The 15,834-nt window shown below is 40.1% G+C and overlaps 1 protein-coding gene across 4 annotated transcripts in view; it reads right to left on the bottom strand.

Annotated features, from left to right (window-relative positions):
- Window positions 1–374: 374 nt before the first annotated feature.
- Window positions 375–15,834, bottom strand: part of tnn (tenascin N) — a 31,070-nt gene continuing 15,610 nt past the window's right edge. Inside the window, exons 9-19 of one of the 4 annotated variants that reach the window (XM_044046380.1) lie at window positions 11,129–11,392; window positions 9,380–9,643; window positions 8,167–8,430; window positions 6,945–7,208; window positions 4,947–5,077; window positions 4,310–4,448; window positions 4,075–4,226; window positions 3,650–3,746; window positions 3,363–3,527; window positions 2,782–2,945; window positions 375–986 (exon numbers count right to left, since the gene is read on the bottom strand). In XM_044046380.1, coding sequence (XP_043902315.1) covers window positions 837–986; window positions 2,782–2,945; window positions 3,363–3,527; window positions 3,650–3,746; window positions 4,075–4,226; window positions 4,310–4,448; window positions 4,947–5,077; window positions 6,945–7,208; window positions 8,167–8,430; window positions 9,380–9,643; window positions 11,129–11,392 — 2,054 coding nt within the window. In that variant the 3' untranslated portion in view covers window positions 375–836. The remainder of the gene's footprint in view (window positions 987–2,781; window positions 2,946–3,362; window positions 3,528–3,649; window positions 3,747–4,074; window positions 4,227–4,309; window positions 4,449–4,946; window positions 5,078–6,944; window positions 7,209–8,166; window positions 8,431–9,379; window positions 9,644–11,128; window positions 11,393–15,834) is intronic. The other 3 variants (XM_044046389.1, XM_044046399.1, XM_044046406.1) reach the window with 3 other exon arrangements.

Here is a 15,834-nt window from a genome sequence, read left to right as displayed (position 1 = left end):
AAGTGTAAAAAAAATGAGTAACTATGATATAAAGCCAGAGTCAAACCAGTATTAATAACCTTTGTCAGCTTTACAGATTGAAAACAGGGACGTGGTCATTAATTTTGTAAAGACGGGGCAAACAAACATCATTGTTATTGACGTTTGATGCGGGCCCATCACATTGATTGATATGTGCTGTCCTAATCGTATGAATATAAAGCAGGAGCAATATGGCCGATCCCGACAGCATCCACTGTTAGTCCGTTGCTTGTCCCATGCAAACTAATGGGATGTGACAGTTATTGAGACAACTTCCCGATCTATAAAACCAGGATACTGACTCGCTAGTCATCAGTACGTGATTTAAAACAAAACACACAAACCATCTTTACTACTGTTTCAAATATTTATGTTACTAGGACAATACTCTTATACACAGGCTAAGTTGCTACACACATTATTCAAAAAAAAAACATGATTTCAACAAATACTAACAAATATAATACAAATGTCCTGGGCTGTGTTTCCTGATTTATGCTTGATGTTTGAATCAGGATCAGCAAAACAGGACTTGTTTCTCTAAAAAATACATGTTCACTTCATATCAACTCAAAGGACGTTTCACATTTGCCGTCTCCCCACAGGCACACTGAACCCGAATGTTATTTGCAAGTCAATGCCCCACACCCAATGAAAAGGTGTGCATACTGTTGAGAGGCATGAAGACCAGAGGGGATCCTGTGTGAGCACTGAACCAAAGCTACGTTAAAAAGAGTAGATTTATTCCAGTCTAGTGTGATGGCAGGTTAATGTGGCTAAAGACAGCTGTTGTGGTTTCACAAGAAACTACTGTTCTAATTCTTTTTGAGGTTCATACTTCTGCTTTTCTCTCTGGCCAACAATGATCGCCTCTTCCTGCTGGACAAGGCTCCCACAGGTCGGATCTTCATCTCTGTGAAGTCGAGGGTCGTCAGATGGCCCTTCCATGGCTCCCAATTCACGCCCTGACAACAAAATGAGGAGGGAAGAGAGTGGAGCAAGGAACGAAGAATAGAAGAAAAGACGAAATGTGGGGAAAATAGGAGATGGTTTGTTAGGGAAGTGAGACACAGTGAGCCGAGGCGGGGAGTCAAAGAAAGGCAGGCAGTGTGATGGACAGACAAGATGACAAACACTAATAAATACCAGCCTCTGGCCTAGTTTCAGTACAAACTTGTTTTGACCGTTATTACATTTCACTGACAAACATTGCAGGAGACATCTGCAGCTGCAATATTATGGACAAAATCTTGACAAAAGCAGAACAAATGCCCCAGCATTTCCTTCAGTATCAGTCTTCTTTAGACATAATAACGGTTGTTGTTACCCTTTCAGCCTGGTGAAAACACTTATGGTTTTGTAGCTGGTGTGAAAAATGTGTTTTCTTATCACTGCTGATGGATTCAGGCCATTTTCGGACCTCACCTCAATCCAAAACAAAACAACTAGAAATGTGCCGCGGTGAAACTGTCTTTGATGGCTGACCTGAGAACAGCCTCACACTCAGCACTCTGTCTGCACGAACGATTGAAATAATTACTTTTGATCAATGCGGTCACCTGTGGTTGTTATATTACTTAAGCACTTGTCAATCCTTATAAGAGTAGTGGTTGTGCAACTAGTAACAGCGTTTCTTTCCTCACAGTCATTGTGGGCTAAGGAGGATCATGGTAGACACTGGGATTAAAACAGCTTCATGACTATGAATCACATGGAGAAGAGGGGAACATGGAGTGAGCCAATGATGTTTGACAATCCAATTTCCAAGATCCTTAACTTTGGTCAGTGTCACAAAGTTATACCATTACTGTCACCTACTGGTGTGAACACGTATTACACCCAAAAGCCCAGAGTCCTTTTTTCAGTGTTGTACTTGAAATTAAATGTTGACTCACATTTTGAAGGGTTTAATTGCAGAAATGAAATAAGCTTATTGGTATACATCCATCTTCTACCACTTTATCCTCCATATGAGGGCCACGGGGGGAGCTGTGCCACTCTCAGCTGACATAGGGCGAAAGGCGGGGTACACCCTGGACAGATCTCCAGTCCATCACAGGGACACATAGAGACGAACAACCATGCACTCTCACACCAACAGTCAGTTTAGAGTGTCCAAATTACCTAATCCCCATATTTGTTTGTTTTTGGACTGTGAGAGGAAACCGGAGAACCCGGAGAAAACCCACGCACACACAGGGAGAACATGCAAAAAAGGCCCTTGGTCCCGACCGGGTCACAAACCCGGGTTGTGACAGTGATCGAGTGCTACTACGCTGGTGTAGTGCCCTACGACTACGCCACCCGTGTGGCCTTGTTTGTATACGTGTAATAGCTTAAAAAAGTGTCTGGTTTTTAGATCCTTAGAATAAGCCTTTTATATATGCTTTAGGCCTTGTTCTAATGAGGCCACCATATTGAAAACAGACTAACTAGAACGTTATGAAGCAACCAAAGAAGAAGGACATCCTTTTTGATATGATAAGGTCATAGTTCCGTGACGTGCTAAGGAAAGCAAGGGGTGAGCAGAGGAGTCCTCTCACATGTAATCTGCACATCACGTGTCACTAATTCTAACACACAGGACATTTACGTATCTATTGAAGTTTAGTGTCTGGATTGATGTCACATGTGGGCAGAAGGATATGATAACTGAAACAACCACCACTATACTAGCAAACAACATTGCAAATGTATGTACATTTTCATGACAATTAATCCTTCAATGATTAAAACAATCCTGCCTCCCTGGTCACTTACCAAACTGTGCCTGTTGTCGCCCCATTTGCCGTTCAGGTTGGCCAGGTGACAGTTTTTGTACCACCAGGCACCGCGGTGAGTCAGGGCACAGTTCCCCAGAGCCAAGTCATTATCTGAGTCAATAGTAGTCCAGGATCGGTCTTGATGGTAGGTCATAGCATCACCTAAGGAACATCAACAATTATCAACATCAGATATGAATTCAAAACACCTATGCATATCGTTTTGCGGCCTCCTTGATGAAAGACATTTCATCAAATGACCAAAAAGAGGTTTTATTCTGCTGCCTTATGCTGCTTTCTTCAGAAACCATATTCTCCATATAGCTACTGCTATTTCTAACTCAATATAAGTTTCTTAATGATATATCCCATCTTCTGCATGTGATAGTTGTGTATTTACTCTCAATGGTTGGAGTGTCTATAGTGCCTGAATATAGTCCCTTTACTCTCATTGCTGTCCCTGCCCTCTCGTCTACTCTTTAACTCCTATTTCTGTTAAGTGTTAGAGGGAAAATGTCAGAGTCTGAGTCTTTCATACAACTTGTAAATGGAAGAGAACTTTAGTATCAAAGGACCCACCTGCTGTCCCGCTGTATTTTCCAATAGTGAGTTTGAACTTCTGCCTGACCGAAGCAATCCTAAAGTTGTCATAAACAGCATAGGCCCTCTCTGAGCCCAGGCCCAAGTCAAACCGCACCTCATATTGAGTGGGAGTGTTCGTGAGCTCATATATTTTATCCAGACCTGGTGAAACAGACAAAGAAAAAGAAACGGTGCACAGTGGGAAGGAATAAGGCATTTTTACTGTCCATATGTGCCTGTTTCACAGTATGTACAGGAAGCCCGGAGAACACTGCAGTACTCACCGATCCAGAACTCATCTGTCATGTTGCCAAAACCTGCAATGTACTGCCTCCAGCGCTTCATGAAGTCCAGCTTGCCAGTGGTGCGGCGCTGGAGCACCTGAAAACAGCACGCACAGTGTGTTGTTTTGCAAACATTTCAGGCAATTTGATTTGGGTTGCTGGTTATCATTTCTGAAAAATGCCAGTGGCAGCAACTGTCACTTACTATCAGTGCAGAGCCACTCCAACAATTTAGTGGTGCACTTCCATAATGTTGGAGTCATTATACAACCATTTAATTTGTCAGTAAGCTCCCCTTGTGCTGAGTAAAACTGACTAATATTCATTGGTATACATTTTGTACAATCATTAAAAGGTGTCATCAGTAACATAAAACCTAGTTGTTTCCATATTTATGGTCTGTGCAGCTTAGCAATGAACCATACCAGCCAGCCACCTCCATCAGTGTCCATGTCACAGTAAGCCTCTACTGGTTTGGAGCGGTCATTGTTAATGTAAACGGTGTAGATGCCGCTCTTCTTGTTGCCATTCTTCATGATCTGCATGCAGTCCATGGGGAATGGGTAGAGGACGCCAACTGGGGAGGAGGATGTGATGTGAATATTAGTTGTTGTTTTTCTTAGTGCTTATATGACAGGAAATAAAGTGGTGAGTACAGACCTGTTTTGAAGAGGGTCTCGGCGACTTTGCTCCTTTTGTTGCCTCGATAAGCGATGATGCTCACAATGTAGCGTTTGCCAGTCTCCAGACTGGAAACGGCAAACGTGCTCTCACTGGCTCGAAGCTGCGTTTCGACACTCTTGACCACAACATGCACATCAACGCGAATGAATCACATGAGCACAGACCTCAGATAATGTGTAGTGTACAGTATGATTGATCAAGTCCACTATATGAGTGATGATACTCTTAAATGCTAATGAGAGAGAAAAGGAGAAAGAGGCATTAGTGGCTTCTGAACTCTTCAAAAACCCTTACATACAACCCTTATATCCTCCTTTATTTTGGACCACAAGAGGTCAGCGTTCTACAGAGCTGAGACACAACATGCATCCTTAAATCTTTTTCAAACAAGTACTGTATTTGCATACGTTTAAAGGCAAAATCTGGACTTAAAAAACTGTACTGACAGTGAAAACAAAAGTACTTTATTATATGTGATTTTACCTAATGCAGAATGTGGTTGACGTGTGTGTATTTTGGCCATGTTTAATTTGAATGTAACAACTGCAAACTCACAAATGATTTTGTTTCTATATGGATGAGAGCATGTGTTAAACATCATGGCTGAGTATACCTCCATGTTGCCATCCTCGTCTCTGTATGTGAGGATGTAACCATCGATGTCAGCCAGAGGAGCGATCCACGTCAATAAAGCAGACTCCACTTGCACACCAGTAGCCTTCAGGTCTTTGGGAGCATCAATATCTGTGAGCATGAAGATAAATCAGAGCAGATTAGAACACAAAAACACTGATTCATTTATTATCACATTCCATTTTGTTGAGATTTCTGCAAATAGGTCAAATGTTTTAAAATCTTCAATCTAATACTTTGCAAGTCATTATACCATGTGTGGTTGAGTGCAAATGTTTTTGCAATATGAGAAACCACAAATAACCTTCACGTGCAATATTTATCACTTCCTCTCCCCTCCATGAACTATAATACGGAATGCCACTTTAATGCATTTCACAGTGTAGCTTTTCAGCCTCTTTTCTCATCAGGCACAGCATTGCAGTTGACTGTCATCCACCTGCAGAGTCACAATTTCCCCTCTACCAACTGAGTGTTATCTGCAGCCCTGTTTGAAAGCTGTGGAGGTTTGAACTCAAACAGATGCTGCAATAATCTGTCGACACGCCTGTTGTAGCTTTAACCGCCCGTGGCTAAAGAACACAGAGAGTGTGTTTGTCAAACAGTTAGTTATTATTTCAAATTAAAATTCATCCTCTGCTAATATCAATCTCTCTTTCCATCTACCTATCTATATATATATGGATATATCCATATATATATATATATATATTTAAACAATTTCCTTCTGGATAATAAAAGTATTCGGATTCTTATATATATATATATCTATCTATACATACATATATACTCTATATCTTCTTTTGTATTTGAAAAAAAATGAATTGATTGATTTAATTTTAATAGGGAAAATGGTTTAGAGCGTAACAGATTTAGTGGGACCATTGTATCAGGAGTGGAAAGCGATGCTGCTGAACTGCTGCGTCGATGCTTGTTACTTGGTACAATAAAGTACAAACATGCGCTTAAATGTATCCCAGATGATTTTCTTCCGACACAATGGTTTCCCCATTTGAACACAACACTGTGTTTGTCTGTAGCCATGTAATGGCTACTAATGAGTCACAACAAGACAAGTTTAAATCCGTCACTCAGACATTTGCTGCCTAATTGAAAAAAGGTGATTTTTACAGATCATGCAGTTCACACAAAGATACCCCTGTTGTTTTAACCATGTGCTGCCACTGCTATTTCTACCCCACACTGAGTCATGATGAATACCCACTGACCTGGTCTGGCACAAGTGGGAAGTCTGGTTCTTTGTGGTGGCTTACAGAAAACAAGTTCAGAGGAAACAGATTTTGGCTTCCATTGACGTGAGAAATGATGGATTGCCGTTTCACAGTGTATGAATTCAAGGCATCATAGTTTATAAATGAGACAATCATTCAGTTCTGAAGTTGCTTTGGCTTTCAGGTGTTGTCGAATACAACAGTTTGAATTGATTACTGCTTTGGACAGGCTGTTTTGAAGTGTGTGCCAAAACTGCACATTCACAAAAACTTCAACAAGTCTTAGTTATGACACAAGCATCTGTGAGAAGATATCCAGACTGAGTCCATGAAAGCTCTTCCCTGTTAACTTTAATCACTGTGTTCCTTGTTCTTAAATCTATTATTATGAAAGGCAGCTCCATGCAAGGTCACAGCATTTCTTTTAAAGCAGTGCGGTGCTTTATGGTGTCTATAGTTGGTTTGTATGTCAGTGCTCTTTTATCACTTTTCAAGCTTCTTGAAAAAAAGTAAACAAATCCCGATTTAATTTTAACGTGCCAAAATTTATGTGGAGTTAAAATCATTGGTGAGTGCTAAAATGAACAGCTCATTAACTAGTTTAGCATCTATTGGTCTGTTTTGGTCTTTTTTGCCTGCGATGTTATCATATTAACATCTCCCTTCATCTTCCTGGGCTGTTAATTGGATCATTAATTCATTTTATGAAAAAATGGAGCTTTACACTCTCTTCATGCTTTATTAACCTGTCTCAGCTTTTGTAGAGATCTTCTTGCTGGCTTTTTCTCCCTTAAAAGCCCAGATGTAGACAGTGTAGAGAACTGCAGGCCTCAGGCCAGTCAGCGTATAAGAGGTGCTGTCAGACCCGACTGGGATTTCTTCACTAGAGTCTTCAGAGGAGCTGTAGGTTAAGATGTAGCCATCAATTTCTGCCTGGACGGGATCCCAGGACACTCTGAAGCTGGACTCTGTTTCATCTCGAGCTAAGAGGTTAGAAGGAGCATCCAGTTCTGGAGAAAGATGTTAGTGTAGGTAGTTAATAATCTACTAATGCAAACTAAAGGTGCTGCTTTCATTTCAATGAAACTTTGCATGCATTTTCTGCAAAATCGGAGTAAAATAATGACAGCACAGTTAGAACATTAAGAAATGACTGTAACATATTTCATATAATGTCATTTGTAATAAAAAATAAATGTTGAGAGTTCAGAGAGAGACTGAGAATATGCTTGGGTTTGAAAGACACAGAATAAATATTGTTCGGCTAACCTCTGGAGTCAATATATTTGGCCTCCAGAATGAGAATGCATGATATCACTGCTCGGAAGATATTCAAGTCTGAACTCGGATATAGATGCAGCTGCATGAATTTGCAGCAAGAAAATGAAGAGATTGTGGAAACCAAAGACTTTTATGGTAGAAATGACTATTCAAGAAGGATGTCAAACACTTTCCTCTGCAGGTCTTTCAGGCCTTCCATCAGCTTTTCTGCAAAAGTGGTCCGACTCAGATTCAGACAAGTGGGTAGCTACCCCAAAAGTTAGAGCAGGAAATGTAGGGAACTGAAGGTAAGTTAGAGATTGTTGAGCTGAAGATTTTGACACTTTTCTTCGATCCAACCTTCACGTGTTATCACAAACTCAGACTATGGGACACAAGAGGCTGAGTTGATGTTCCCGGAGAAGTTGGAGAATGTTGACAAGGGGTCAACGTTAAGACCCAGACATTAGTGAATGAGTATGAAGAGAATGCTTTGCTCTTTTGTGATCTGACCAGAGGGAAGAACACAAAGGCAAAGCTGCTTATATGGAAACAAAGGAGAATTATCTACCGTGTGAGAACCGCCTTTTCTCTTTTGGGATTTACAAGGGTGTTCCCTTGTCTTGTCAAGACAACTGTAATTATAGGCTACTTGAAGGGCCAAACGATCAGGTAATTTCGGTTTAACTAAAAAAGTATGTCTAACACCTGTCTGTGCTTGCGTCGAGGTCTTCTTGCTAGCTTTGTTCCCCTTGATGGCCCAGATGTACACAGTGTAGAGGTCTCCTGGCCTTAAGCCAGTCACACTGTAAGATGTCCTGTCAGGCCCCACAGGTATTTCCACACTAGAGCCCTGAGAAGAGCTGTAGGCGAGGATGTAGCCATCAATTTGTGCCTGGACCGGATCCCATGACAGGCTGAAACTGGACTCTGTCTCATCCTGGGCTAAGAGGTTAGCAGGAGCATCCAATTCTAGAGGAAGATGTTAGTAAATATTAACGTGATATTAATACCCTGTCAGTGCAAACTTCATTTTATAGATGGGTTACAAATTTAATAAAAACAAATGAAAACTTAAAGGTCCAGTGTGTAACAATTAGAGATTTTAACTGGTGAAATGGCACACTGTGACTCCTCCACTCAACCCCATTTCCCAAGTGTGTCAGGGAACGACGATGACCTTTGCATACCAGGAAGGCTGTAAATGCTCTTTCATAACTCTCCCACTCTTTCTGCTGTTTCCTAATTCTTTGCTGGTCTATGCATTGGGTTTATGAGGGCTGAGGTGTTGTTGTTTTGCTCAGTAAGCTTACGCATCATGGCATGAAATAGCACATTCTGGCTCGTTGCCCATTCATACTGCTGTAGAAACATCGATGCGTGACCTCCGTAAAGCAAGGCTTTTTCTAAGGCTACGAAAAACCAAATACTTTTTTTTTTAAAGAGATTCTACACTTATTACTTACTGACAAACATATTTTGTTTATAATTCTGCCAATGAACCCTAAATGTTACACACAGGACCTTTTTTTTTTAAGTATATGTAGTTTAAGTAAAAAACAACAACACCATTTTTCACACCTTACTATGCAACGTTGGGAGATTTTACAGTTGCTTTTTTTCGATGTCTGAAAAAGAGAGAATATCCTTTGAAAGGATTGTGTTCAACCCTCCAGTATAGATGCAGATAGTTATTGAATATGCAGAACGTGTTGTTTGGCAAATTTGTGGCCCAACACCTTACTTATAATGATGTATGTTGTTTTTTCCCATTAATGTGTTACCCATCTGTGCAACATTTGAGAGATATGTTGATCGATTACAATGTCAAGCACAAGAAAAGGAGTTTCCTTTTACTGTGACATTAGATAGATAGTAAAAAAGAAAAGTGGATTTGAGAGGAAAAGTGTACTTCTGAGACCTGTCTCAGCTTGTGTTGAGATTTTCCTGCTGACTTTGTCACCCTTGATGGCCCAGATGGGGACGGTGTAGAGAACTCCTGGTTTCAGGCCAGTCAGCGTGTAAGAAGAACTGTCAGGTCCCAGTGGGATTTCTGCCCTCGAACCCTCAGAAGAGCTGTAGCTTAGCACATAGCCATCAATGTCTGCCCAAGCATGATCCCAGGACACCCTGAAACTGGACTCTGTCTCATCATGGGCCAAGGCGTTAGTAGGGGCATCCAGCTCTGTATGGGAAGTGATGGTTAGTAAGATCACACACAGTGCAAACATGACATACAAGACAGTTACGCATAGCCTGCTGTATGTCAGTAAGAGGTTAGAAACACTGATGTCAAACTTTCAGATGTGGCTTTTCCCATCATGCGATGCAAGTTTGACATCGTTCTCATAGTAGCAGGGCTCCTGTGAGTATATTATGGGCTGTGTTTATTTAAGAACATGCACACTACAGCAGCACCATAATAAACAATTGTTATAAACATGAGTCAAGGATCCACTGATATCTTGTCCTACAGTAAAGATAATGTTTAATTCGATATATATCCTGTTCAGACTTGGTTGTAGATGTGGCAGGTTTGTATGAATCCCTTGACACACATTGTAAATGGCCATCATATCTCCACTCTATATCTCTTTACATTCTCTTTAAAGACTAACATGACTGAGGGAAAATGCTCAAAATCGATCCGCCATTGTCCTTCACAAAGTCCTCAGTCACATCCTCCTCTTGGTAAAATAAATTTGCTAAAGTTACTTCCATGTCGCCTTGAAACCACAAATGCAATATTTATAACATCATCAGCCTGCAAACGGCGTTTCAAGTCGCTTCAGACATTTGCCTCCTGTTGGTTGATGTATGAGAGAGGTAATTGCATCCAGCGTGTCTGTTTTCCTGTATCTGAACGTGGATGAAAAAAGCACACACACACACACACACACACACAAACTCTACACATATGTCTGCAGTAAACAGTGAACATTTCATATTGTTGTCAATTATATTAAATAGATTTATTTAAGTTTTAAAGGCCAGTGAGTGTTCTAATATGTGCTGCTGCTGCTGCTGCTGCTGCTGCTGCAGCTGCATTTTTTCAAATTTAAGCTTCACAAGTGGCAGATTAAGGGATAGCAAAACATAAGAGAAACTAAATATGTGCCTTTGCTGACCAATCAACATTGGCTTTCTGCTCCAGGGTAAAGTAAACTGCCTTTAACTGAGGTGTCTATCTAATTTTGCGTAGTCTTCCTGTGTGAGAGTTTAATCATGGCATTTAGGTAAAGACGGGCTGAGAGTGCTAAATGTATTATGTGACCAATCCTTTTATACTTGTTGCTACCACCATTTTTTTTTTCTTTTTCCTGCAAACCAACACACTTGTGACTGGTGCATTGTTCAAAGGATATTTGTGATAAGAGTATCTCACACAAAGGACCTTAGAAGAGAATAAAAAATGTAAAACTCAAAGCTCCACAGCTCACAGGCTTTATGGATGAAAGCACTGGGAGCACGTGAGATAAGCAGCACAGATCCTTGTGATGACATTGAAAAGTGGATTCAATATTTGTTTAAAAGATAGGAAAGTGTTTACTATGTGTCTTCACATCACCTTTAAAACTTCCGTTCCACATTTTACCTGTGCTTAGGCAACGTTTGTGTGGACATTAACGCAGTTACTCCTGTTATGAACCTCGGACCTGTTCAAAGTTACCTGTTTCAGCTTCTGTTGAACTCTTCCTGCTGACTTTGTCTCCCTTGAAGGCCCAGATGTAGACTTTGTGGAGAACTCCAGGCTTTAATCCAATCAGCCTGTATGAAGTACTATCACGGCCGACAAATATCTCTGAACTGGAGCCTGCAGCTGAGGTGTAGCTCAGCATGTAGCCCTCAATTTCTGCCTGGACTCGATCCCATGAGACTGTCACAGTGTCCTCTGTTACCTCAGTGGTGATAAGGTTTGTTGGAGCATCAAAGTCTGAAAAAAGAAAAAAGATCAAATGATCCATTGCAGGGTATAGGCTCTCATAAAGTTCAAAGCATCAGATAAAGCATCAAAGTCTAAAAAGTGGTTGAAGAGAAAGGAACCAGAAACAAAGAGAGGAACCAATTATTTCACAAACGTGCAAAAATCATGATCCCCAGCAGGGTATAGACTCTAATAAAGTTCAGGTAAATTTGGGCAACTCTCAGACAAAATGTGTCACATGTCCAAGGTAGTGTTACTTCAACACTGTTAGTATTTAGGTAGGGTAATAATCCTGATGAACACATGAATTTAGTAAACACTAATTTTATGTGTCAGAGCAAATGTTGTCCTGTAACTTTGCAAGTAAGTTGACCCAAACTTCTTATCCAGATTTTTATCGTTTTGCAATGTTAAGGAATTCAAATGAACAAAAAAGGAATGTGTCCTCTGGTCCAGAGAACAAGCTCTGTTAAGCTCGTCAAAAGAACATCACAAGCACACAGCCCAACCGTGGGTCCTGTTTGTAACGTCCATGGTCTTAAGGGGTTCACAGAGGCAGTAGGTTGTGTATTCTATATGTGTGGATGGGAGAGAATGCCATTGAAAGTGAAGAGCAACATCAAATGGGAAGGAGAGGGAAAATAAAGGAGGCAGAGTCACAGGGGCACAGTTAGCCAGACCCAGAGGAAGTAAAGGGAAATGTAAAAGCTATCATCATTTCTGATTATTCCTCTGTGGCAATGACTCAGCCGAGGTCAGTCACTGAAAACTGACTAATGATGCATCCAGGAGAGGGGGATGAACTATGAGCTATGGTCTATTTTTGTAGGTAATGTGGGGTCATTTTGATGATATAATTTGTTTGTATAGTGATGATAGAAATGTTATGAAACAATCTAACTAACTAACTAACTAACTATCGTCTGTCATTTTGTCAATCATTTCATTAGTCCATAAATTGTCAAAAAGAAATGCACAAAATGTCAATTGGTGTATATATATATATATATATATATATGTGTGTGTGTGTGTGTGTGTATACTGTATATATACACATATATATATATACAGTATGTAACCCTAACCCTGGAACATTCTCATACTTTTTGTAACTGAAATCAGAGTACAAAATAGTTGGAAAATATTAGCATTGCACTATCAAACAATTAACTGTTGAAAAAGAATGAATGGTGATGGTGGAGTCACACTGGCTTCTCAGTTGTGCACTCTAACCAATGAGCTGTCACATCTGTGGTCTCTGTCTAGCTTTATATCCACTCTCTGTCTCCCCTCTCGTTACCTGCTGTCATTTCTCTGTCCTTTAGGCGTCACTGCTCCGCAGACTGCCATGCACTAACTGCTCCATTGTGGAAAATGAGAGGTCACGCAGAAGTCCAAGAACTTTAAGTGAGCAGTGTTCCCGGAAAACAAGTTCTTGTCTCTCAGTAAAAAAAAAAAAAAGAGAAAACCCAATAACAGCTTTTTTGTGTGCTGAATGTCTGTGAACATTATAACAACTAACAATTTCACAGTTACACACTAGAAATATATGGATGGATTGTGGAATAATGGCAGAGACAATGGAACAAAACCCAAAGACTGACACAAGTATTTGTTCCCTTTGTGTCTCTTTTTGATTGTTATTGGGCTTTTTGTGTTTCTCCTACTGAGAATTTTCAGATGCAGCTCAATTTCAAAAATGGAAACATTGGTCCTTTTACTCTGTTGTTTTATTTGTACATGTCCTATTAAAACTTCTAGGGAAAATCTAGAATGTAGGGAGGTTATTGTGTCACAAATAGTTCAAGCAAGACCATTAAAAACATTTCAGCAAAGGCATAAAATGTGAATTGTTAAGAAACTAAACAATAATAATTAATAAAGAGAAATATTGTCACATTCTTCACCATTGCCATGTACATAGCGTTGTCAGAAAGGCTTGACTATGCACTGCCCTCTAGTGGACGTACTGCTTAACAACCATATTATTTCATGTGAAGGACACTGTGAAATATGGCAGCATAAATTAGCCTTAAGATCATCCATCAATGGAACCATAGAATTACGCTATTGACAGATAAATAAGCAGCAAACACATGTTTCTGGATCCTTGAAATAGTGCACACAGGTGACTGAAGAGAACACTGGACTGAAACGGGGTGGAGAAAAACAGGAGAACATTAGGTTCTCTGGAGAGCAATGCCTTTTACTTTTGACTAGCAAAGTAAACCTCCAGTACACAGGCTTCCTCCCTCTCTGGTGATGTATTTTTACTCTCTGAACAAAGACGTGTTGTTTTTGCTCTTATATAACTTTGCTGCCTGACAGTTTCTACACTGCTGCTTACTGAGTGAGCCCACGCTTGCGCTGAAGTTACAGTTTATGATAGATTGTTTTTACCCCAGATGTTCTACCCCACTAGCTGCTGAGCGACAGCAGCTACCGGGCTACACAACATGAGCGGTGGCTTCAGCCATTTGGAAAAAAGCTTATCCATTATGGGTGGCATGTTCAGCAAAGGCATTGACCCCAAGGCACATAGAGTAGTAACAGGCCATCGTTCATCATAGCTTCACCGCCTCACTGTGCAGTGGAAGCCATGCATTGTGTATGTGTATGTTTAACTGATGGATCAATGGAATCATTTATGTCAAATATGAACCATTTAAAAATAAAAAAGTGTTATGCTTAACTTGTGATGTAAGCTGGAGTCCCCTGTCTCTTTCAAATGAGATTTTTTGTGTTTGTGTTTTCCCTTCAACAATCTAAGTAAGTAGGCAGCCCATAATATGACTTCAAGACTTGATTTGTCTGCATCTGAAGGTGCCTATGATATGGATGATATAAAAGCGCCTTTAGCTACTACAAATCAGTTGCCACTTGTCTTAGATTGATAGATAGATGATAGAGTTTGATGAAAATAAAGTCAAAATAAGATGCCATTACACAATCAAATTGTCAGTAAGCATCAAAACGTACATGAATGAATTCAAATAATATTTTATCAGTATGATACATCCCCAAGATGCACTGTACACATGCCTGTAAAAATGACAAAACAAATCATCTTTTACAAAACAAACTAAGTACAACTCTATGTCAGATCCATTCAAAATTCCTTCTTTCTTTAAACGTCTTTTTCCCCCCTCATATCCAGTTAGTTAACATACATCAGTCATATTTAATGTTCAAACCTGAGCAGACATGGTTTTCCCACTGGACCACATCAGGTGCTAAAATGTGTCCAGATAACATCAAGTCCAAACATTCATTCTCTCTGCCATACGTCAGGCCCATCTGCTTTCGGTTATATAGGCCTCTGTGGAGACTTTATTGGATTTGCAGCAGGAGCAGCCATGGTGTGTTGTGTTTATACACCTAATAATCTTTTGGCAGGTTAGTGACAATGGCACGTCCCCAAACAGTTATGCCTTTGATTCTGGTGCTTTCAAATGTGTAATTGAATTCTTTAACTTACTTTGTACATCATGACCATGAGAATTTTTAAAGACAGACAAAGAGAGAAGATGATCCAGGAAGCAAAACTTGACACATGTGTGGAGTAAAAATACATATTCCATCCATCAAGTCTACATTAAACAAGCTGCAGGGTCAGACTGGAAAAATGAATTATGCTCAGCACCATTCAAACCCTTTGTAAAAGAAAATATTCTTATTTTTCAAAGATTTGTGTGATTTTCACTTCCTTATATTAAAGTTGGGTGTGAGGATATTTCTTTTATTTCTTTTATTTATATGTTCATTTCAGTCATGACATTTAGATCACTCATCACACATCATTCTGCAACTAAGCATCTATAATGGGAGATGTGCACATTTAGCCCCTTTGGTCTTTATTCTTGCTCATAATTTCACTATTAATATCTAGGTTTGTCATTGCCTCCATTGTTCCTGCTCTCTTTTTGCATAATCAAAAACACATTTATAAACTTTAAACTATACCTGCATTTATAGCAGGTAAAAAAATATCATTTATTTTCTCTTGATATATAAATTCTCCATTCATTTAAGTATCAATTCACCCCATTCAGTGACTCCGCGCCCTCCCATGAAGAGGACTGCCACTTGTGTGATCTTTTCTTTATTGTTATTGCTCTGTTTTCCATGTATTTTACACATATCCTCCCTATGTGCCTTTTTATCACCACGCAGAACCATCGCCCGCCCAAGGTGACCAGCATGTTCAGAGAGATATAGTAGGTGACTGTGCTCTCTGTGGTGTCATGTCAGTCACTGTGAAACCAACGAATGCTCACTGGACAGTCCTCGCGGAGCTGAGGGCTATCATCCTATAACAGCGCTAAGCCTTTTTCGTGTTACACCGACCTAAAATGAAGGATTATAGCTACTGGAGTGGAGACAAGACAATGTCTGCAAGGTGTAGATTAGCACATTCACGAGCACCTGCAATTAGGGGACATGCTTACCAG

The sequence above is a fragment of the Solea senegalensis genome, linkage group LG1 (genome assembly GCF_019176455.1).
Source record: "Solea senegalensis isolate Sse05_10M linkage group LG1, IFAPA_SoseM_1, whole genome shotgun sequence".
In the NCBI taxonomy this organism is placed as follows: Eukaryota; Metazoa; Chordata; class Actinopteri; order Pleuronectiformes; family Soleidae; genus Solea; species Solea senegalensis.
This window is presented reverse-complemented; position numbering and strand designations above follow the sequence as displayed.